This window comes from Falco peregrinus, chromosome 3 (assembly GCF_023634155.1).
Source record: "Falco peregrinus isolate bFalPer1 chromosome 3, bFalPer1.pri, whole genome shotgun sequence".
In the NCBI taxonomy this organism is placed as follows: domain Eukaryota; kingdom Metazoa; phylum Chordata; class Aves; order Falconiformes; family Falconidae; genus Falco; species Falco peregrinus.
The window spans coordinates 69,278,661-69,301,510 of NC_073723.1; the positions used below are offsets into that span (position 1 = coordinate 69,278,661).

The 22,850-nt window shown below is 37.7% G+C and overlaps 1 protein-coding gene across 1 annotated transcript in view; it reads left to right on the top strand.

The window, feature by feature from the left end:
• The window catches only part of ZNF407 (zinc finger protein 407), a 344,407-nt gene that overhangs the window by 204,796 nt on the left and 116,761 nt on the right, over positions 1-22,850 (top strand). Inside the window, exons 6-7 of the mRNA XM_055798527.1 lie at positions 307-390; positions 9,664-9,784. Of these exons, the coding sequence (XP_055654502.1) occupies positions 307-390; positions 9,664-9,784 (205 nt within the window). The remainder of the gene's footprint in view (positions 1-306; positions 391-9,663; positions 9,785-22,850) is intronic.

The window sequence follows — 22,850 nt, forward strand, 5'->3', positions numbered from 1 at the left end:
CATAAAAACTGTTCAAGTGCATAAAGCAGCCCCATCTGGAAGACATCTAACAGAAATGAAGTTGTACAAAACCATTCCATTGATAATAAAGCTAATTTTTATGGGTCTGACAAGTATGTAATTATGTTCAGTGGTGCTTTTCAGATTTTATCACAGTCAATAAACCGCAGTGGTAATTTCATTCCCATTTGACATATTTACATGGAAACATTTGATTGGAGGAATTAGTAACCCTGAAAGCCTTGATAGATATGTTTTAATGATCTGTGACCTCCGCAGTCCCTCATCTGTTTATTGTTGCAACAGGCGAGAAGTCGTTCCTCTGTGACCTTTGTGGCTTTGCCGGCGGGACACGTCATGCCCTCACCAAGCATCGGCGGCAGCACACAGGTCAGTAAAGCTGTCTTTACTCTTTGCTATATTTTCTCCAGCAAGGGAGTTCCTCTGCACTGGGGAGTAACGCAAGTCAAATACCATGTTACAGCACAAATAGTACATTCGCTCACTGTTTACCTTTCTTTTTCTCGTTTTTGTAAAATCAAATCAGTATGCCCAAGGTCTGCATCAAATTTGGTAGCTGGGACTTTGAATAATTGCTTGGGGGGGTGGAGGGTATTTTTGGTGTTTTTTCTGAAGGAAGTAGAATTGTAAAGACTGGCTTTCTTCTTTAAATGAATGCTAAGTCTACTATTATTTTTTTTTCACAAGGCCCAAATAGATTACCTACTGTGAAGATTTTGCAAGAGTCTGCTAGAATGTCCCTGGGTGAAAATTAGAGACTACATATAGATTAATCCATTATTTTGGACTGAGACATAGTTGAAAGCTAGTGTTGTTTCAGTTGCCCTTTTGTAATTTTAAGATAGTTTGTAATTAATAGGTGCAACTTTAAGAGTTACCACATGGTTGGCATGTAAAGCAGGATTTCTCTCCCAGAATTAGTAAAGCTTTCCTACCACCTGGTTATAAAAATTTAATATCAGATAAAATTAAATTGGTTCTTAGTTTCAGAAGACCAGGAAAAGTGTAACTATTAAACATTTATTAATACATTTTATCTTAATTGTGCTTTTTAGTAGTTCCATGTAAGTGTTTGATTATTTGAATAGATGTTGTTCAAACAGGCGCAGAAGTGTTGCTGCCTAAGCCAGTGTTGTTTTTGTTTTACTGACTATTGTGAGGATAGTGTAATATCGTCAGGAATTGCTGTGTGAGTCGTGACCATTGTCTAATGTACAGTGGAGAGAAATGGCTAAAAAATGAGAAGCTGTAGTTGTTACATCATGAATTTTCCATGGACTTTGTAAAGGAATATCAGCGGGAGATTTTATGATGTCCCTGAATAAACTAATTTTGATTCAGGACATACACCACGTAAGTGCGTAATTTCCTGGAAGGCAGCTACTCACTTTCTTGAGAGTCTGAAGCCATTCTTTCCACCCTGTTTTCAGTTTATTAAAGCAACCATATTTGGAGGAAAGTCTGACGCTTTCAAAAAGGTGGGGTTTTCACTGCTGGTCAGGCAATATCTTGAAACACATAAGCAAAAAAAAAAAAAAAAAAAGAAAAAAAAAGTAAAAATACAGGGCCAAATTTTGCTTGCAACCCTAACTAGTAATCATAATTCCAGAATTTTTCTTCTGGTAGCAAGAAACATACATCTGTGTGAGGGTATTGCCACAGTCAGTTTCAATTCACTGCAGGAAGTTTGTATTTTTAAAGTGTCCAAGAAAAGGCATTTAGTAAGTATACTAAGTTCTCTTATTATTACACTCTCTGAATGATAAAAGGAGCAATTACAACTAGTGGAAGTTGAATGCTTCAGTTTTAACTAACAGTTTTCATTTTTCTGGAGCTTCGAAGAATCTTCACATGTTGGCTGATGTTTGCCAAATATGGGCTAAGAATGAAAAAGATGTTTTTTCTTTAGCAGAAATAAATTGTTTTTATCAATGGGATGGGAACTACCATGTGGCACACTGGCATCGTGTATATGTCTAGGACTCATAACCAGTGCAGCCATACAAATGGTAACCAGTCATTCCAGAATGGTACAGTGGAAGAAATTCATATTCTTGTCTTTAACCTTCCTGTCTCTACCTATTACGTGAGTGCAGATCTGGTTTCTATGAAATGTAAGCCCTTATTATTGGTTATATTTTTATAGTTATTATATCCTTAGGCCACAAGCCAATAGAAAAAATATTTTATTTCCTGGTTTATGTGCAAAATTGGGCTGAAAACATGGTGTGTTCCTGGTGAAAAGCTGTCCAGGTTTCCATTGGCTTTTTGCTCTTCTTTTGCCAGTGTGGTAGAGACTTTTGTGCTATGGTCACAGGGATTCACAGGTTATAGATCATGAAGCTTGCATCTAGCAAGCATAACTTTATATTTTATGTCAGGACTGGAAGCTCGTTATTACTTTGCTATTAACTTTATATTATACAGGACAGTATCTCAGAGGCAGAGGGATCTGTCTTTTTGGCATTTATCTGCCTCTGTGGCACAAACAATCAGAGATCATTCTTTAGCAGAAAAATTATCTGTGGCTTCTGTTTGTTTCCAGGAGAATGACATAATCCACCTTTGCCTGCACTGTTGCACTTTCATGGGTTCCCTTCTATTTTCATCCGTTGCACAACTTTTTTTCAGTCCTTAGCTGCATGCACTCCTCTTTGTACCTGTATTTTTTCTTCTGTGTCCTCAGCTGGGACAATTTTCCCAGAGCAGAATGCCAAAGCAAATTACAATCAGGTTTGATAAGGGATGGGTATCAAAAATAGTCTAAATGGCTTAAATAATTCCCTACTGTAATACAAGCTGTCTAGGGGGCTGACATAGAACATCTTCCAATCCAAGATTTACTTCTATCACCTGTCACAGACCCTTGATTCAAGGCCAAATGAGCAAATCCTTACATGTAGTTGAGGAGTCTTAACCGGCTTAACAAGCCTCTTCTCGTCCCAGCCTCAAGGCCTGAGGTGTCCTGACACCCAAGAGAAATGTTCAGCTGCTGATAGATATTTGACGTGAGAGGACTGGCTGTAGGACCAGCCACTTAGCCTTTTAATGTTCTTGATTCTGGTATTTCTTCCTTTGTTACTCTCTTTTTAGATGAACCTGGGTTTATATACAAATACCTTTACCTTGTGAAAGATGCACTTTCCTTGGAAATATTACAGGGAACATAAAGTATAGCTCAGTATGAAAAAGGCTGGCATGATCTGCTCTTGGTAGCTCGTGAAGCAAACTGTAGGGACTAGTTTGGTAAATAGGATGTTATCCCTGGAAAGCATGTTTTTGATTTTTAAATGAAAACAAGTACAAGAACATTAGACTGAAAGAAAAAGCCATTAGTTTTAAGACATGAAAAATGTTTATACTCAATTTATTTGCAAACATGATGCATCTCCATACAGATTTCCTTGATACAGGCTTTCTCAACTGTAAAGTAGAACTGTGAAGTAGAAAAAAATAATTTGACCTATCAAGGGATCACTGGTGTTTCACCAGTTGACATTTTTGTTCTATGTTAAACACGTCATGTCTTTAATGACTGATCTGGTCCTGTGAGAAGTGTACACTTTGAACACAGAATATTCTAAGTCTTCGGCTGATTTTATCCTGGTAAAATGTTCTGGCATTTTTTAATTATCTGAATGCATCTTCTTCCAGTCCTATTCTACAAGAATCAATGTATGAAATTTTGCAAGTCTTTCACTGGCTACGTAAATACAGGTGTTGGCCTGATCTTCTATTTTGTGAATTGAGTCAATGGAAACTTTAAGAGTGGCCCAGAGTTTGACCAATATTTTATCACAGTGTAAAGAATACTTACATCTCTGTCAAATTCTTTACAATCAGCATTTGTGGCTGCCTAGGCTGTAAGCATAAACTGTCTTAAGAAACTTAGACCACTTGCAGTATCAGCTGGTGCTGCGTGGTAAATAAGGGACAGCTTGCGTTGCTGCAGGAATGTATATGCTGTAGTTCTGGTGCTGCAACATGACTAGGGAGGAAAATTTTCATCTTTTGAGTCACGCTGAAACATATTTTTTTTATTCATATTTTGTCCCAGTGAGAAAATCTGCCTGAAGTTAGGAAGATAAATAATGTTGCAAATTTTAGTGTTGGCTGAATTTAGCATTAGTTGAATTCCACAAAGAATTTGTGCAATTATCTGAATTTTATAATAAAAAAAGAGTAAACAACCCCTAAATCAGCCACCAAAAACATGTACACACACATAAAATAAACATATCACATAATTTAAATATTTTGCCTTCATCGTGCTCAACTAGGAAATTGCATAAGAGAGAAAAAACAAGCTAGGGTAATTATTTCTGGCTTGATTTGAAAACATGAAAACACTTAGTTCTTCATTTTAAAATGTCTTTTTTTTATGTTCTTGTTGTTATTGTTCTGCTCTCCTCCTTTGTTTGTCTGCTTTTTGATATCACTCTAGTTTTCCCTTCTACATTTTTCCCAGTAAACTTCCATTTTGTGCTGTAGTAGCTGGTTCAATCCAACAGTGCTGATCAGTCACAGCCTGTGTTGTCTGGCATGAGATTCTTTTTTTAATGTTGCCTTGTACTTCTGCAAACTGCAAAAGCCCCATCCTCATCTTCTACACAATGGCAGTCTATATTTGCTTCTCCTATGTTGGTTGTGGTGGAGTCTTCCTGGGGATTATAGAAGTGCATTACAGTAGTAGAGCATTAGAGGGTCAGTACACCTACTGTGCACAGCAGTTCTATGACAGTCACCCTGAGCCTATGGAACTGCTTAAGACTGTCTTTGTTCAGGTATTTTCATGAATTTTTGAAGATGGTGGCTTATATGGTACAGATCACTGTTTGTATGATTGCTTCTGCTCACTCATTTCAGTCGTGCGCTTCTCAAGACATTTATAGGTCAATGTAATAAAGAAAGAAAATTTAATAATATATGTGTTTTTATCCAGATGAGTGACTCACTTTGTGTTTCTATTTCTCATGTGAACTGCTCTTTGACTTTAATATGTAGTTACATTACTCGGCATTGAATTTAATGTATAATGTAGCCTCTTCCCTCCAACTTCCCCACCACAGCTTAAAAAAATTATGATGTTGAATACCACAGAAAATGTAGCACAGTAAGAAGACTTACTGCTCTTTTCAGGAAGAGAGGTGAAATTTGGGGAGGATCTGTGTTGTTTTTCCTTTTCCGTTTATGCCAACATTTGCAGCAGAGTGTGGAACTTGATTATAGCAAATGTTTGGCCAGAAATGACAGCAAAAACCTGGGTATCTTAAAACTTTCTCTCTACCTAAAAGAAATTGTCTACTGGAACAGTGTTCCTCCCATTTCTGAGCATATAAATGTTAATCATTTTTTGCTATGGAAGAGCGATCCTCTGGCATCTACAGGGTTTCTCATAAGAAAGCAAGGGATCAAGGATGTACTTAGTTTTATATGCCTTATATGCAAAAAAGTTGGCCAGACTGAAAGCAAACAGAATTTACTTTAATATACTTCAGGCTTTGTTAGCAAGACTGTAAGTGCTTCTCCGGGGAACAGCCTTAACACTAGAAATAGTTGGAAATAAGAAAAAAAATCTTGTAACATGTAAGCAGATGGCTGTATTTTGTGGTCTACTCATTCTTTAGGTCATAAGATTCTTTCTGTGCTGCTCAACATACCATGTGACAGACAAATAGGACTAAAAGCAATAGTTTCCTGTTGAGACGAATGATCTAAGTTTTCTTGCATCTTACTAAGATTCTGATTAGTTGCTCAAGACTTCAAAATCGAAGGCACCATTTGATTTTATTTTTTCTTCACGTATGTGAAAGCTGGATCCTCAGTAGCACACACATATAAATGCCGTATATAGTCTATAGATAGAAATAATCTGGACAGTCATGATTATAAACAAAAAATTCACTTCACAAATCAACATCTACTACCAGACTTACACTTTTTGTTATTGTGTCATTTAATTTTTCCTTTAAAAAGTACACATTAAGTATATAATTGCACAAAGAAATTCATGATTGCACTAAGGTATGCTCTGTGTCCTAAAAATCTCATCATCAAAGACCGAGAATTCAAAAGAGAGAAAATCAGAGAAAAGAGGAAGAAGGAAAGAGAAAAAGCTGTATTTTGGGAGTGAGGCAAGCTAAGATAGATGCTAAAAGAAGTCAGTGCAGAATTTGGAGAGGCAAGAGAAAGAGAAAGCCTTTGTCATGATGGTTTAGGAAAAGCAGAATGGGTAGAGCTGACAAGGCTAACTGGTTAGCAGCAGGCTTAATAACTGCTTTTGTACAGACTGGTGCTCCCCATGATCTGACCATTTTATCAGTTGCTTTCCCAAACTTTGATTGTTGGAGCTAAAATTAGGTGACTTAACTGATGCACTTCAGAAGTTGCTTGCAGATGCAGTATTGTCAAAAAAGCAAAGCCATTTTTTCTTTTGTGATCCTGTGGTTTGGAAACATAGCTTTTTGAAAGTGCCTGTGTTAAAAACAAAATAAAAACCACCAAAGACGGGGGGTCCTTACTTTTCTCCCCTCCACAGAGCTTGTTAACCATGGGGTCATTTGGGGACAGCTGTCCTTTTTCGTGCAGTTTGTTATTTAAAAAGTTATAAGGCACAGTCAAGTCTTCTGTGATGGTAAGGGGTGGGGGTGGGGGGGCTGCTGTGGGTTACCTTTATTAATCTTTAAATACACCGACTTTGTCCTTACTCACACATTTTTGGATACACTATTTTATAGTTATTACCTAGTGTTTTAAAAAAACTGTCAGCATTGCTTTTTTGATTTGTGTTACTTTATTCTTGGTTTAATTAGATCCTTGACTGGGGGTGAGGGTGAATCGTCCTGGAATATTTAATGGCAGCCCATATAAAAACAAAATTAAGTTTATTGCCTGAAATGGTTGGGAGCGGCACAGGGGGAAGGAAGACTGGGACACAAAGGCTGATAAAGAGCATTCTGGCCCAAAGATAAGGAAGACAAAAATACTTAAATGAATAGGTCTGTGGAAATCTTAAATAAATAAACAAATACATAAAAGTACTGCTGCTACAGCTAATATACTCTTCAACACCCCCCAACTCAAATAAATGTCTAGTCTTCTTTTAGATTTTTTCAACTGTACTTATCAACCTGGTTCCTTTTCCATAAAAATAAACACTTCTGCCCATGTGCAGCTGCTAAGAATTACAGGCCATGCTAGGCAGTCTTTTTTCCTCCCAGTTTAGTTGGCTTTTGTTGTGTGGTGCTGCTGTAATGTATTTACTGTCAAGTGAGATTTACACATAGTCCACTTGACAGGAGCAGTTAGCCACAAGGATTTCCTAAAGAGAAACTTCTTGGAGCAGTGGACAATGTTTATCAATTTTCTTCTGGTCATGATGGAATTTGCAAGCCCTCCTGGCTTCCACTGGCCCTCACTCGTCTGTCAGCCCCGCTGGCCCTGCCGCAGCACAGCAGCAGACCTTTACCTGATCCATCCTCCCCTGAATGGCAAACTAAAAATCTCCTTTCAGTTCGGATCTGCCTTTTTTACAAGGGCGCAAGTTAGCAAGGTTCTAATGCATTTTAAATGAAAGCAGTTAAAATAAGTATGTATGTTATCTAAAATACCTGTGGCTTTACTACTTAGGCTTGAAAACGTTGCTATCTTCTTTAATACTAGAAGATAAAATAAATCAGGCACGGGAAACCTTCAGTTCAAGAACAGGTTACGTTGCTAGGGAGTCTATGGCCTCCTAGAGAGTTTAATTGAAGCAGCAGCCAGTACCATTCAAGCTGCCGGAAGAATCAGCTTCTCCAGAGCAGAGAGTCAGTGCCTGACAAGAAAACCCCATTTGAGGCAGGAAAGACATACTTTCTAGCAGTCTCAATTTGTCCAGCATAGAGGCTTCTGCATTGTGTCCTGCCCCTTCACCTTTCCTTGTCCCATGAAACAATAAATGAAAAATAGTGGCGGGTATTCTCTCCAGCAGCTGCTAAAAGCCATTATTCCAACTCTTTATGGAGCTTTCAGAAGCTGCTCCGTTGTCTTTCTGAACAGTGTTACAGCCTTTTCAGGCCCAAGGACCTTGCGTTTCTTTTTACTTTGGGAGGAAAAAAACCCCAACAGTCTCCAAGAGTGAAAAATGCAGATTTCTCTCTCTTCTGAGATTTCTAGTGAAGTCTCTTTGGAGGTCTTTTGAGTGTTTCATGCATTAAGCAGGCTTGAAAAATCCAGCTTGGAGACATGGTCCTTTGCTAGTGATGTGTCTTCTGCTGGTGATGTGTCTCCTGTCAGTCTGAAAAACTGCAAATTGTACCTGCTAAGAGGCTTAGGGTTCAATTTTGAAACTGCCTATTCTAGACCTCTGAACAGTCTACAAAGTAGGTGTCCATCCCTGGCAGTTTTATGCAAACTTCTTAAGTTAGGGATGTTCATTCCTTATGTAGTCTTTAGGATAAATACTTCTGAAGGCTTGCACAACGCAGTCAAGATCACCTCAGTTAGGAGCTGCCTTTTGTCTTCTGCATACAAAAAGAAACCTGTTTCCTCCCTAAATGGTAATTACATGCATGGTAGTTACATGGTAAGCCACACAGAATATTTCTGCAGTGAACAGTTGGAAAAATGGAATGCCAGTGTCTTAGCTAGGCATCGCAGTATGTGTACCTGTCAAGGGTTTTTGTTTTGGTGTGGGGTGGGCCCTTTGAATGGTTCCTTCTCTGGAGACACTCATAACCTGCCTGGACATGATCCTGTGCGAGCTGCTCTGGGTGAACCTGCTTTAGCAGGGGGTTGGACTAGGTGATCTCCAGAGGTCCATTCCAGCCCTGACCTTTCTGTGATTCTGTGACCCCTCCACTGGAAGGACAAGTACTCTTTTCACATAATAACTTATAAGCTAGAGATTTTTTTTTCCTCTTCATCTTTAGAAATTTTCACTGCAGTTGCATGTTCAGCAGAGACTGAATGTTAGTCTTCTGAAAAAATTGTTGCCCTACTCTAGTTTTGGTGGTTTGTGGGGGTTTTTTTCCATTAAACTTTCAAGTTCTTCTGCTGAAATTGGCCCACTGTTCAGAAAAGATTTACAAAGGCAGAAGGGTAGCAGGCAAGAGAGGGGGAATGGAGCACTGAGTTCTGGTTCATATTCTCAGTTCTGGTTTATGTGTGTTGTTTCACGGATAAGATGAAAAATCCAGAACCAGAGACAAAAACAAAGTTTCTTCCTGGAGATGATCCTTTCTGAGAAGCACTAAATACAAGCTTCAGACTGATTTTTCACCTTCTGACTCTTAACAGTGTTGCTTTCAGGGTTCAAGCTTCAACAGAAGGTATAGGGTGAGAGGAATACCTGTCACCTGATGATATTTTTATGAAATAAGGACCAGTAACATGATTGCCATTTCAGTGTATTTCTTTCACCTCCTTTTTGCTGCTGTGTAACAACACGTGGGAAATCAGCTGACTACTAATAGATGTGTATTTGTCATAGTAATAGTATTTTTCAGTTAATACATTGTATTTGGAAAGTTATTTTGTATTTGTGGTTGTTAGATGTACTGGACTAAAATCTGTCTCAAGGGAGATGCCAGAAATCTAGACTTGTCTTCCCTTTCTGATGATGAAAACCAATAATGCCTGTCTTCCTTTGTCACCTTCTAGGAGAGAAGCCATTCAAATGTGATGAGTGTAACTTCGCTTCCACAACACAATCACATCTGACACGACATAAGCGTGTCCATACTGGAGAAAAGCCTTACAGATGTCCCTGGTGTGACTACAGGTAATGAGTCATTAACTAAAGCATGATGAGAGAAGGGTTAAGGTGATCAGATGAGGTTCATTTAAAGTCACCAGTAAAAATATATTGCCATTAAAACACCATCAGGGAAGCAGTAATTGCATATTAAATTAGGAGCTAAATTTAAAAACTTAGTCTTCAGTATTTAGATATTACTTTATAAAGAAAAACAAATGATGGGAAACCTTTTGGTCGTAACACTGCAGTGCTTATGTTGAGTGTTTGTTTCACAGCTGCTCTGGTGTCTGTTAGAACTCTCCATGGTGAGGCTGCTTATCTGCATTGCCTTTTCAAATCAGTTGCAGTTTTGAAATTTTTCTCGGTTGACTTGCAACCATTTCACCAAGAAAGGAAAAGTCTCCTAAAAGGCTTAGCAGCCTAAATACTCACCAGACACTTATTAGAGGGGGAAGCAACTGGAGCTAGTTACGGTGCTGCAGAGTCTTGTTTTTCTGCTCCAGTTTTCCTTCTCCTTGCCAGCCAGGGTGTTTGGATGAGAGTTGGCTGTAGGGTTTGTTGCGTGGCAAGGCCTCCCATGTTGCACCACTAAAACCCATCCTTTTAGGGCTATAGATTAAATTCTCAAAAATCTCATGCATGGATAGTTGAGATTACTTCTGGTGCTCACCCCATGTGTCTTTGGTTCATTATAGACTACTTATTAAATGATCTCATAATGCTTCTTAAATGGTTCTTTGCTCTTCTTAAACATGCTTCTACACTCTTGAATACTTTTAATACCTTGCAGTGAGGTGGCTACTCTGTATGTACTATAAAGGAATTCACAGAAGTTATTAATGAGCAATTTTCAAGAGTTGATGTGCAAAATGTTTTTTAAAAATCAGTATTATATTTGATAAATGGCATATGATTATGTAATTAGATGCATGTGCTGTGATGCATGCATGCAAGAGAAAGTTAAACATTTGATTATACCACTATAGTGTTTTATATTTTCTTTTAATGCTGAGCATACAACTGTAATGTTCTTTTAGTATAAGTTTTAATGTAGTTTCCTAAAACAAGATTATAAAACAAAGCCTAGCTGCTCTCAAAATACCTGGTTTCATGCTATTTATGAGCTGCTTTACAGAAAGCTTCTGTACAGAAGGCTTCTGCAGTGATCGTGCAGTATCTGTACAAAAAAAAATTGTTGCATTGCTTTGTGTATGTGGAGCAAATGTGTGAACTCTTCTGTATTGAGCACCCATTAAATCAATGTCTAGAACTGCAGAGAACTGAATTTGATAACCTCAGTGGGGTGGGGGCTTCCATTTCTGTGCTGCTACCTTAAGGGTCCCCCTGCTTCACTTCTTTTCTTTTTTTTTTTTTTTCCCTCTTTTCTTCCTCTTTTCTTTTCTTTTTCTATTCTTTTCTTAAATGTTTCTGTCAGCTTCAGTAAGTCACCTAAGAAAGAAAGATGGGTTTGTGTTTGCAGAGTGGTTGTTTTAAAAGGCCTGTGTTGAGTCAAGTGAGAGCATACAAGCAATAGTGTGCTATGTTTGATGCTACATGTTTGAGGAGGCTTAATCTTGTGGGCATCCACTGTAATGAACTATCCCAATTGGAAGGAATATTCTTATTAAAGAACTAAGTAGTGAGAGGTGGGTTACAGTGGGTTTGAGTTCCTGGCCTGAAGACCCTAGGGAGGGGGAACACTGTAGATGTGAATTAGTTTGCAGTTTGGGGCCTGTTACACACATGCGATGAGTGGATGTAATTCCCTCACTCAGTATGACAAAATGTGTAACTTTAATGCTCTGTTTAGTGAAAAGATGGGAGATCATTTTTCTTTGGATGGACAGTTTTCTGTATGGGATAGAAATGCCATTTTTTTTGCTGGTAATTTATTGTATTGGAGGTTATTAGAGAAGAAGCAAGCATAACTTTAATTTTATCAGGATTAACAAGAAATTTTTGAGCATTCCCTGCCTCTATATTATTGAAAAATAAATGTTTCATGGTAATGGAATGTTAGTTTCCATCCCTTACAGGCCAATTTTGACCTAATCTTTGGAGGCTGATCTCTACAGATACCAGCTGATGAAGCTTTGATTCTGCAGGAAATTTGTTCTGAGCTCAGCTGAAAACCATCTGGCAGGGATGCAGGAATCAGAGCACTGTTGCTGCTGCTGCAAGTTCATAGAGGCAGCGAGGCACTCTGTAGCTGCAGAGGAGTTAGTAGAGGGGTTGTTGTATTTATTAGCCCAGCAGTCCTATTTGTGCTTGCCAGTTTCCATAGTCCTGGGATATTAGCCAGACTTGTTGGCAAGTATTTTTTTTGCTCTTTATCCACCCCTCTCACCTTTTTTTTTCTCTTTTTTTTTTTTTTTTTTGTTTTAAAATATAATTTTAAGGGAATCATGTTGCCTCCTTGTCAACTCACCCAGTGCTACCTCTTTTTGTGGAAATATATTAGCAACTCTGTTAATAGTGTCCTGTGCACCAGTTCAGCAGACAGTGTGTACTTTTGCGAGCATCGCCTACAGAAAACATAAAATCAAGATACCAGTAGGTCAGCAGATTTTAATAAAATTTGCTGCCATGTCTAGTGGATGAGTTCTCATCGTGATGCTTTCAACTCAGTCCCAGCACTCTTAAGTTCATCTGGACTGTTTTGGATGTTGCTGTTTAGTGTTGCTTGGCAACTGCAGACTCTTTAATGACCCTTGTAGTTTCAGCAAGGTGAATATTTCTCATTTTGTGTACGGATTGGAGAAGAGTATTGTTAGTGCTACCACAAAATCTCCTTTCATTGATAGGTGAAGTGATCTCTCTATTTTATAAAGTAGTTTGAGACACTTGAATTAAAAGAGTGTCTAAATACAAGGTAATTTAATTATTCCTGTTCAGCTCATCAGTGCTCACAGGGTTCTTAGAGATTTCTGATTTCAAGCTTTTCAATTCCTTGGGAGGAAATTGTGAACAATCATCCTGCAAAAGCTCTTGCCAGTCTAGTGAGTGAAAGGCTAGCTAACCCTGGCTAGGAGTAAAGGAAGAAAGGCTATTAAAATAAACTAACCTGAGTTTAGGAACTGTTAGGCAAATCTGGATCACCTGTGACTGGACATGCATCTAAAAATCTTAGGGTTTGTGGGGTTTGTCTTTGGTTTGGTTTTTTTTTCTGGGGGGGTGGAGTGGGTGTTTGGAGTGTTTGTTTGGTGGCTGGGGTTTTTTGGTGGTGGTGGGTTTTTGGTTGGTTGTTCGGGTGGTTTTTTTGCTTAGCAGCAAAAACTGAAGTGAAATAGTCTGTAAGGTACTACAGGAAAAAGATTTATTTTGGCTGCATAGAAGAGAAAAGGGAATTTATTCCCTATATAACCCACAACATGAGAAATCATTTTCTTACTTAGGAAAAGGCATAAATGGATGTGGCTTTCTGAAGTGAATAATAAACTAATCTAGCATTTTTAGCTCACAAATTGTATATTCCCAATAGTACGCATAGTCCCAAAAGGAAAATGGGAGATTTTGCTAATTTTATTTTACCAAGTTGCTTTTGTTATCTATGTTTATGATCATACCTAAACATTCTTGCAAAAATGTTACCTTTCATCTCTACTTTTTGTACTGTGACCACTTGATATTTTTGTCTAAATCTTTTGTATATTCATAACAAAGAAATTAACATCTGCTTTTCTGTGTAGCAGTATGTGACTTCTACTAACAATTATAAACAGAAATTATATTTTCAGTCTGTTTTTTAAAATTAATTCTTTTTGAAGGAAGAAAAAGATAACATATATTTGTAAATATAAAAACATGCTTGATAAATGTTTTGGTTATATTTTTCTTATATTTGTGGTTTCAATTTAGGTTTGCCATATTTAGATAAAAATATGCACAATTTTCCTTTGGATTTACTTTTTCAAATCACACAGCATGTCTCTGTTCTTAAGTCAGTGTGCTTTGTCATACAAAAATATTCATTCACTCTGAATTAATGTTCAACTTAATTTTATAATAGGGAATTGGTCTCATAGGGCCCTATACCACTATTACATATGCAGTAATTTTTTAGTCATAGAAAAAAGACGTGTTATGTGGCTGAACTTTTCAGATTACACAGTCCTACAGTTATACTGACAACAATACTGTTTGCATTTAAATAGTGAAGAGCTGTATAATATCCTGAAACTGAACAATATCCGTGAACTTCAACTGATTCCGAAATCTGTTGGTTGTATAGTCTGCGGCCAGATTTTCTAAACCTGCAACATATTTAGGCACCTGAATTTAACCTGATTTCAGAAGTGCTAAACTCCCGTGCCTGATGATGTCAATGAAAGATGCAGATATACAGCATTTCAAAAACTGAACTGGTTTTGTGCATGTGTCTAAAGTAAAGTATTAGGAATCTCATTTTAGTTGTATGTTAGGCTTTAAGTTAACTCCCATTCGTACTGACTGGCCATGTAAGTATCACAGCTTCTCAGGCAAGTGATAATTTATGTTCATGGTGTATGTGAGGGGTATGGGTCTGTATTACATTGTTTTGTGGTGTGGGGGTGAAAGGCAGAGCCCCATTTTTCTCACAAAGTCAAATTTGTTGGAGTTCAGGGCTCAGAATGAGCACTGGCATAGTTTTGTGATACAGAAACAGTATTGCTACAATTTTGACTGTGAGGGTGTGGGACAGGTGTAATGCTAATGTACTTTGTGCCATCCCTGTGCTTTAATTAAACAAAATTAATTTCTTTGTGATTCCACTGTGTGGTTCATTTTCCATAGAGTACTCATGGTGGTGAGGGGAAGGAGGGAATGGAGGGCAGCATCCCAGGGGATTGGTGATGTTCCACAGCTGTAGATAAGAGGGTTTAGAAGTTGTATAAAACAAACAGCCAGGCCAGTAAAACAGCATTAATTCCTTAAATGCACCTTTCTATAAAGTATATGACTTGTGAAGGATGTCTTAAAAGACTGAGAATAAATGGCATACATTTTTAATATAATTATGTAAACTAAAATAAATATTTTACATTTATTATGCATAATAAAATAATTAGACAACATTCTGTAAGGGATTATGGCATCTGAAATTCCAACTGCAGAAGGATTCATTGCATATTTTCAGCAGCAGCAGCAGCATGACTTAGGGGGAGTGACTCCACAGGGGCTACTTTTCTTTTTTTGGACAGCATCCCTAGGGAGTTCCTATTTCCCTCTGACTTATAGTATCTGTTCATAGGTTGTAAAGACCAGTTTATAATACGCTCCAGGATTTGCACCTAAGTCATAAGAATGTGCAAAGTAAGTGTTTTCTCTCTGTTTATTTTGGTGAATTTAATAACCTTTAGTTGTCTTGGTATGATTGCATCAGCTGTGCACTATTCCCTATATCAAGAATAACTAGGGACTACTTTAAATGCTGAGGTAACAATATGTACTTATTCACAGCAAAACTGAAAGCCTGTTAAGGCAACTTCTACATAAAATGATAAAACAGTGTATTTATCATTAAAATGTTGACATTCATACGCTCTTGGTAACCAGTGAAATTTAATATGCTTGTATAGGAAATAACTAGGTTATACAACTGTATGGAACATTAGGCTGATGGGGACTCCAAGAGACAAGCACCACTGCACTATGGAAAACCACTTCTTTATATATATCACAAAGGCAGAATTACTAAAGAAAGTGCATATACTTTGTACTAATAAGAAATTGCTAAGTACAATAATGTATGCATGTGATAAAGCAAACTGGGCTTTCAGGAAGCACTTGAGCTTCTGTTGTGACCAGCAGCAGGAGCTGAGGATATCCAGTGTCTTGTGCTAGCAGAATTATAAACAAATGAAGATAGAAGTTTGGAGAGATATTTTGTCAGTGCATGGGCATAGTTCCCAGATGCAAACTCCTCAGAATATTATTCAGCTCTTAGTTTTTAATAAACATTCAGACAAAATATTCGCTAATATTTCTATTAATCTGGAATAAATTATGCTGTAGTATTTTAGTCTATAAAAGAAAAATAATCTGAAACACTTTAATCGTTCCAGTGAATACATGGCATACAAAAGGGTTAGTATTATTCTCTTTATGTTGTTTCTGTTGCTTAATAAAACTTATTATTATTTCACCTGTTATAGCAAATAGTTCATATGGTAAACTCATCTTAAAAATATGCAATGAGATAGTGCAAGATATGGATCAGCTGTCACATCAACCAAGAGACTTGACTCCACAGGTAGTTCCTAACATTCAGAAACTTGTAGAACCAGAGAGCACACAGTGATATGGCCCTTGCTGGGAGATGTTTATTCTCTCTGCACTGACAGAAATCCAGTCTCTGCAATTTTTGAGAATTGTGGTGGCAGCAGCATACAGAACTTATCTCCCTCTCTCATAGTTCTCTCTGTCCTTCCTGTCAGATGCCAAGTCACTGCATGGACTACTTAAGAGAACGTATGCTTATTAGAAAACATGATTGTTTCTTAAAAAGAGACACATAAGTACGTGCACAAACAAACATATTGGTGTATGTAAACTTAATGACTAGGGTCCACAAGGAGATTGCCCTGTTAAGAGGCTTTTGCACAGTATGCAATAGTATCATCACTTTGTAAAATCTTTTCCATATTCTTAACTAATAGCATAGTAAATGCACTGTACTTCATAGAAGGGTACTATGGATTTTTATTTATTTTAATGGATAATACTTACTCCTTATTATATGGAAATCCATCAATAATTCCATGAATGTTGGTAACTCAAGCATTTATTTGTTTTGTTTTTTCTTCCTTATTTCTATTTATTTATTTATTGTTGGTTTCCACTTTTTTTTTCTTGTGGTCACTCTAAGTAGAGGAATGAAAAGTTGTCTTTTTAATTCAATGAATTATTCTAATTTTCTAATAATAGAATCTGTTATTCTAATGCTAATACTGAACACTGGACTTGGGACTTTAAGGATCTACCCAAGTATCTTCAAGCCGGTGCTGCAATTGCAAGCATTGATTATACTCTTCTAGCCTCATTTTGGATTGAATCCTTTGAACGACAACTTTTAAATGATGTATTTAAGCCTAAATGTCATGCTAAATTTTTCAGGGGTAACCACTGAGTTTAATGTTACTGAAACATGCAGTCATCTTGATATCAATGTAAAAATATCTATATAGTTTTAACTTCTGACAGTTTCTCTTTGTTGCAGCCTGTTGGGACTCTAGCTTAGCACTCCGTCAGTTTGTTCACACTTTGATTTAAGTTCTACAAAAACATTTTCGGGTTCCTGATTTCTTGCAGTAGTTAGTGTCTTCTGCTCGCTGTTCAGTCTGGGCTTTGTCCCTAAACTTTTCTTCTTATGCAGCCTCTCTCCTGCTGTACCGGTGCTCTTTTTTTGGATTCGAGTCCAACACACTTAATGCAAAACCTGAATATCTGGTGTTTAGGAAATATGAATAAGACCAATTCATGCAGTGGACAGATTAATGTAACTAATGTCTTAATTGTCTTATGACATTTTATCTTCTTCCTGTCCTCACACTTCTTTTTTCCTATCACATGCAATCAACACAGTCTTATCTATTCCTCTTTCTTAAGGAGCATAAATGTTATAGTAAATATACCTATATTTATTTTTAATATATAATAAATTAACGTTTATAAATCTGGAACACCAGCATATATTTCAAACTAAAATAATCTTAAGTAGGTTGTATTTTGATAGTAAATAAAATCTTAGTATTAACCTTAAGATGAATGGCAAGGCTATGGTCTAAACATAGCTTTTAGTAACAAAAAAGACTTGCAATTTCCTGTTCTTACAGTGCTTCTGATAAAAATGTACAATGAAGATCTTTTATGTCTACAAATAATTTTTCATTTGTTGGAATAGTTTGATCTAAAAATAGTCATTGGCATAATTGCTTGATTCATATGACCATCTTAGGTAAAAAGTAGTTTAAGAAAAGGCTAAAGTGACTATATATGTTTTCTTTGCTCTTACCTGTTAACACAGAATAAAAAATAAATGTTTGTTTCTTTTACCACTCTTTAATCCCTATTCCAGTCATCATAAAAGAGCCAAAGCTATCTTTGGGGCTGGTCAAATCTACAAGCAATTATTATTATTGCTAACTACCTGGCTGATAGCAGTCTGAAAATATTTTGGTGGTGTGCAGGCCTTCAGGATGAGATTAATGGACAATAGCCTGCTGTATTACGTGTGGTTTATTCTCCAGGCAATATGGCTACTACCATGTAAGAAAGTTTATGTAATAATGCTGTCTTTGTGACAATCTTCCCTATTTCTCCTTCCTATGTGACATAGAAAATAGGTTAAAATGTTGGGAAGTGACAGAAAACAAATTCAGTTCAGAAGAAGTTCTAGAAAGAGGTGTCGCCTAGTGCAAAGGACAAAAAGGGAAAAGGTTTTCTCCCTTTACAACTGATGAAAATAAGAAAAAGAAAAGAATTGCTGAATAGCAGGTAAAGGAAGGAAAGAAAGAAAAAACTTTTCTGTTTGAGAACAGCTTGCTACTGAGATACTTCTAATGCATTAGAATTGGTGAGCAATTTTCCAGATAAATATGGCTCCTGGTTTATTGAAGCTAAATAACATCGCTTGCACATTCCAACAAAGTTGTCTTTGTGTGACAGCTTCTGCCCAAATTCCCCTGGAGCGGTACATTGGGGCATTTTGGGAACAGAGGTACTAAAGCCTCTGCCTCCACAATGAGGGTCCCTGCCTCAAAAGTGGAAGCTGTGGGTTTGATCCACCAGGCCTGCACCTTTGCGGTGTGGCTGGAAGGTGTTTTCCAGGGGCCACAATACAATGAATGAGGCTCTGGGACGAGTCAGCACCTGGGGTTTAGGAGGCTCGTGCTCCTGGCTACTCTCCTCACCAGTGTGGTGGGGAACCCCTACAGGCTTAAAGCCCATCTCCAAGACCTCCAGCACACTAGACAATCTGCTCTGGAGGCAGAGGCATCAGAGATTTGGGAGCTCAGTTCCTGGGACCCATGGGGTCCAAGCTGCTGCTTAAGCTTGGCCAGTAGAAGCTGTGGTAGGAACAAGGAGAGCTTGTCCAAAGATTTCATGTGCCTTGCAGCTCTCCATACTATCAGTCACCTTTTTTCTTTCCTGAGCTGCTGCATGAAGACAGTGTTCCCCACAGGAAAATGTGGTGTAGGGAAGACAGGCCATTTGGTATGCAACAGCTTGCCTTCCCTAAAACCATTTTGCAGACTCTGTTGTATGATACTGTACTTCATTCTCTGAAGTCATGGATTAGGGATGTATTTCACTTGAGATTTCCTTAACAAAGAGACAGTCTAGAAGGAGCCTGCTGTCCAAGTAATTTAAGTTGCTTGTTACAACTATATTGTCCCTGATTGGGATGGTGTTTGTGGTTTTGCTAGGCCTGTTTAGGTTTGAATAGCAGATGTAGATATTGCTGAGACTTCTTAGGGACTTGCTTTGTAAAAGCCAGCACATAAAGCCCTTAGTTTTGTTATTGCAAGTGATGGAGTGCAGCACTGGTGTTGTCAGTGTTCTTTTTTTCTCTTTATCTTTTTTTTTTTAAACGACTTTTTTAAAAAAAAAAATCTCAAGAGCTGTTTCCAGTTTTCTTTCTATCTATTAAAAATGTTAAAAGCGGTGGTAATAGCATTAAATTTGTTTACTATATTAGGGTTTTTTAGCTTTTATCTTTAAGCTGTTGCATATTACATGTACCTGAATTTTATGCTGTATTTTTAAATACATTATTTTAATAATGGAAAAAATAAAGGAAAAAAACAGTGTCCAAAATATGTATGAAAAAGGTTGTTCTGCATTCTTGGATGCCTTGAGTCAAAGCTACTGTTTCTTGTTTTCCATCCTCAGATAAAAGATGAGGTCTGTACAGCACTCCTCATCTTCCCCTCACAGGTTATACGTGCTGGGGCTTAGTGTGCCAGGTGAAACAAGCTGGTGCAATGCTGTTCTCCTTCCTCCTACCCATAAGCTGGGGGACTTTCCTCCTACCCATGAGCTGGGGGACTGAAGTGAAGACATTCCTCAATATTTTCTACCTCCTTCTGTAAATGAACTGAAACAGGGAGATAGTGGGAACTGAGAGGGATAGGAAATAGCTGCTGCTGTTCATAGCCTGAGAACAAATTGATTATTCTTCCTGAAGTGAAGAGGGGGTTCCAAAGCGATTTTTGACTCTTAAAGACTGCCCAGATCTCCCTGGTGCTCCCAGGGTTGGTAGCACAGCTGCACGTTGCTCTGTGCCTCAGGCCAGCTGACCTCTAGTCCTGTTTTGGTTTGGTTTTCCTTCTGCTTAGGCAAAATGCCCAGCTTGCCATGATTCCTAGAATATATGCGTATTTTAAAATAATGCTTTAAAGGAACACTGATGTTCTCCAGCATTGCTATCATTTTATATTTTAAGTGATGTTATCATTTAAAAAACACACAACTAGAAACTCTGCAGTTCAGAATACTGTAAAATTATTTCTGTTTTAATCCTATAAATACATCGAGTGGTTCTAGTGACATCATAAACTGTCTGAACATAATCCTAGTAAGTAATTCATTGTGATATTACTGGTACCCCTTAAAATATAGTATTTATAGCTTTATATTTGTAACTTCAGTGCACTCTCCTTTAATCCCTGTTGAAGATAATTATGGTTTCTCTCTAACAACTGTAGTCGAGGACATAATTTGTTCTGCTAGAAATCCCATGTGGAATGTCTTCCCATGCTGAACTTCCTCAAAACATTTCTGTTGAAATTTTACACGCACAGTCTACAGGGCAAACAGTACTTAATACAGTTGTAGAAGGTACTGTGATTATCAAAATGAATGAAGTTTTGATGACTTTTCATTAGAAAAATATGTACTTTATACATTGTTTTGTTAACAAGCTTTCAGTAAAATGCAGAGAACCATTTCCAAGGGCAAATTTTTGGAGATATCTTCTATGAGTATTTTAACATACAAAAACCTATTAGTAATTTGTTTTCTTTTCAGGAAGTAGGTGTGTCTTTAGTTCAAAAAGGCAATTTTTATAAATCAGTTGATGAGGATTGATTTTTAGCCTGATGTTCCTAACTTATTCTGAGACTTACACCAGCCCATCCATCCATCTTCTGTCAGTCTCTTTAATAACTTTTTAAGCTGTTGGCCAGTTTCGGTCAAAACTGACACCGTGTAGTAGTTGCTAAGATAATTTAAGTTCCTACATGTTTCCTGAAAGAGGTGGATGAGAAGAGGAGGGGGTGTGTGTGTGTGGAAATAATCAGTGAGGAACAGGCAGGCGAAATTAAGCTCTTAATGCATTCCTCTCTCTTACAACCATCCAGTGTATTGTTCCAGCCCCACCACCCAGCACAGCTAGTTTTTCTTGCCTGATGGGAGTATCTTGAAAGACACGTTGGGGAGCTGTTGCTACTGTGTTGAGAGATTTAGTGAACAGGGCAAGAACCCATAGAAAACCATGCTTCAGTTGGTACAGTGCTCATGCATCAATGTTTCTGGGTCCCAAATTAACTGTTTGTTGCAAGTTGTCAGGACAGTTCATTTTAAAAGTTAAAACTTGAAAGGTATTTTTAAGGATAAAGCACACCCAGCTATCTATATTTTTCTTTAGAAAAGAGATTTTCTGGAACTGATTTGTTACCCCTTATATGAGAGCAGTCATTTCTTTGTCAGTGAATAGGAAGAAGCTTCCCATTATGGAGAGATTATTCCACAAGTGATTTCTTTGGCATTTCTTCTGTTTTCTTTAGGACATTTACTAATGAACTGTGACATAATGCATAGGTCTAGATAGATGTATTTACGTGAGGAAAAGAAGCAAAGTTTGAACAAAGACTAAGTTCTTTTTACATGCTTTTAGTGATACTGAGCATCCACGAATTCTCATCTCGCATGGGGTCCAGTCACTCTGTACCTATTTGGAATTCAGCCTTGTCATTTAGGTGACTAAATGTGACTTTCATCACATTTTAATTTGAATTTTAATTACACAGCCTTTAAGATTTTGATCAGCACTAATAAATTATAGCACAGTCATCTTATACGGTATTTAGCTGATTGATTTTTGCATGCTAAAATGTAGTCATTTTGAGGAGCAATAAAAATACTTTCAAGTAGAAGAAAGGTTTCAAAGATAAAGGAATTTGTACCAGATTTGTTCAAGTCAGTGTCAGACCAGAGAGGGAAGACCTAAATCTGAGCCCTTGCAAGGGCAAAGCAGGTGGTTACTATCAAATAGCAATATCAAATCAGGGAAATCAGCCCAATCAAGGCCTTTGAGTGCAGGTTTTGGGAACTGCTGTCTGTTGCCTGGTGGTGGTGCAAGAGGTGAGAGATGAGTATATGGTATTGGGTGACACTTGCTCTCTTAGTGCTCTAGGTTGCAGAAGTGTATTCTGAAAAGCAGATACAGCATTTGTTTGTTCCGAGTTCTTATCCACCTGCATCTGTTCATGGCTTCCTCCTTTATGTTCGTATTTCTTTTCCCTCAGAACAGTGCAACATAATATCAGGAGAATTTTTTTTTTAATTTTTTTTTTTGCCTGCTCTGAATGGCCCATTTTTAGATTCAGTTCACCAGTAGCATGGCAGGACTATTGTAACAGGAAGGATTATAACTAAGTCCCTCTCCATCTAAGTGTGTCTGCTCCACAGCTCAGTTGGAAGTCAGCTCTCGCTGTCGGGATAATGTGTACTGTTATGGGTTCGAAACTATGAAACAAAAATAAAGACAGTGGATAAAGTCCTGGCCCCCCTGATGTTAATCACATCACCTCCATGTCCTCAGTGAAGCAACGATTTTCCACTTGTCATGAAGTACTTGCTTCTTAGGAGAGAAATGGAAAGCCAGGGAATTTGCAACACCTTTCACAAGACTTTGTATCCTGAACAGTAAAAAAGTTAAACTGGGCAAGTAGGTTGTGGGATCAACTACCCAGATACCTCTAGTTTCCACTCAGCTTTGCAGAGAGGATCCTGATCTAAATCATGCCCCAAACCCCTGTCTAAATACAAAAGCAGCTACTCCTTCAGGAGTTTCTATTTTTCAGTTCCCTCTCTACTGAGTCTGCAA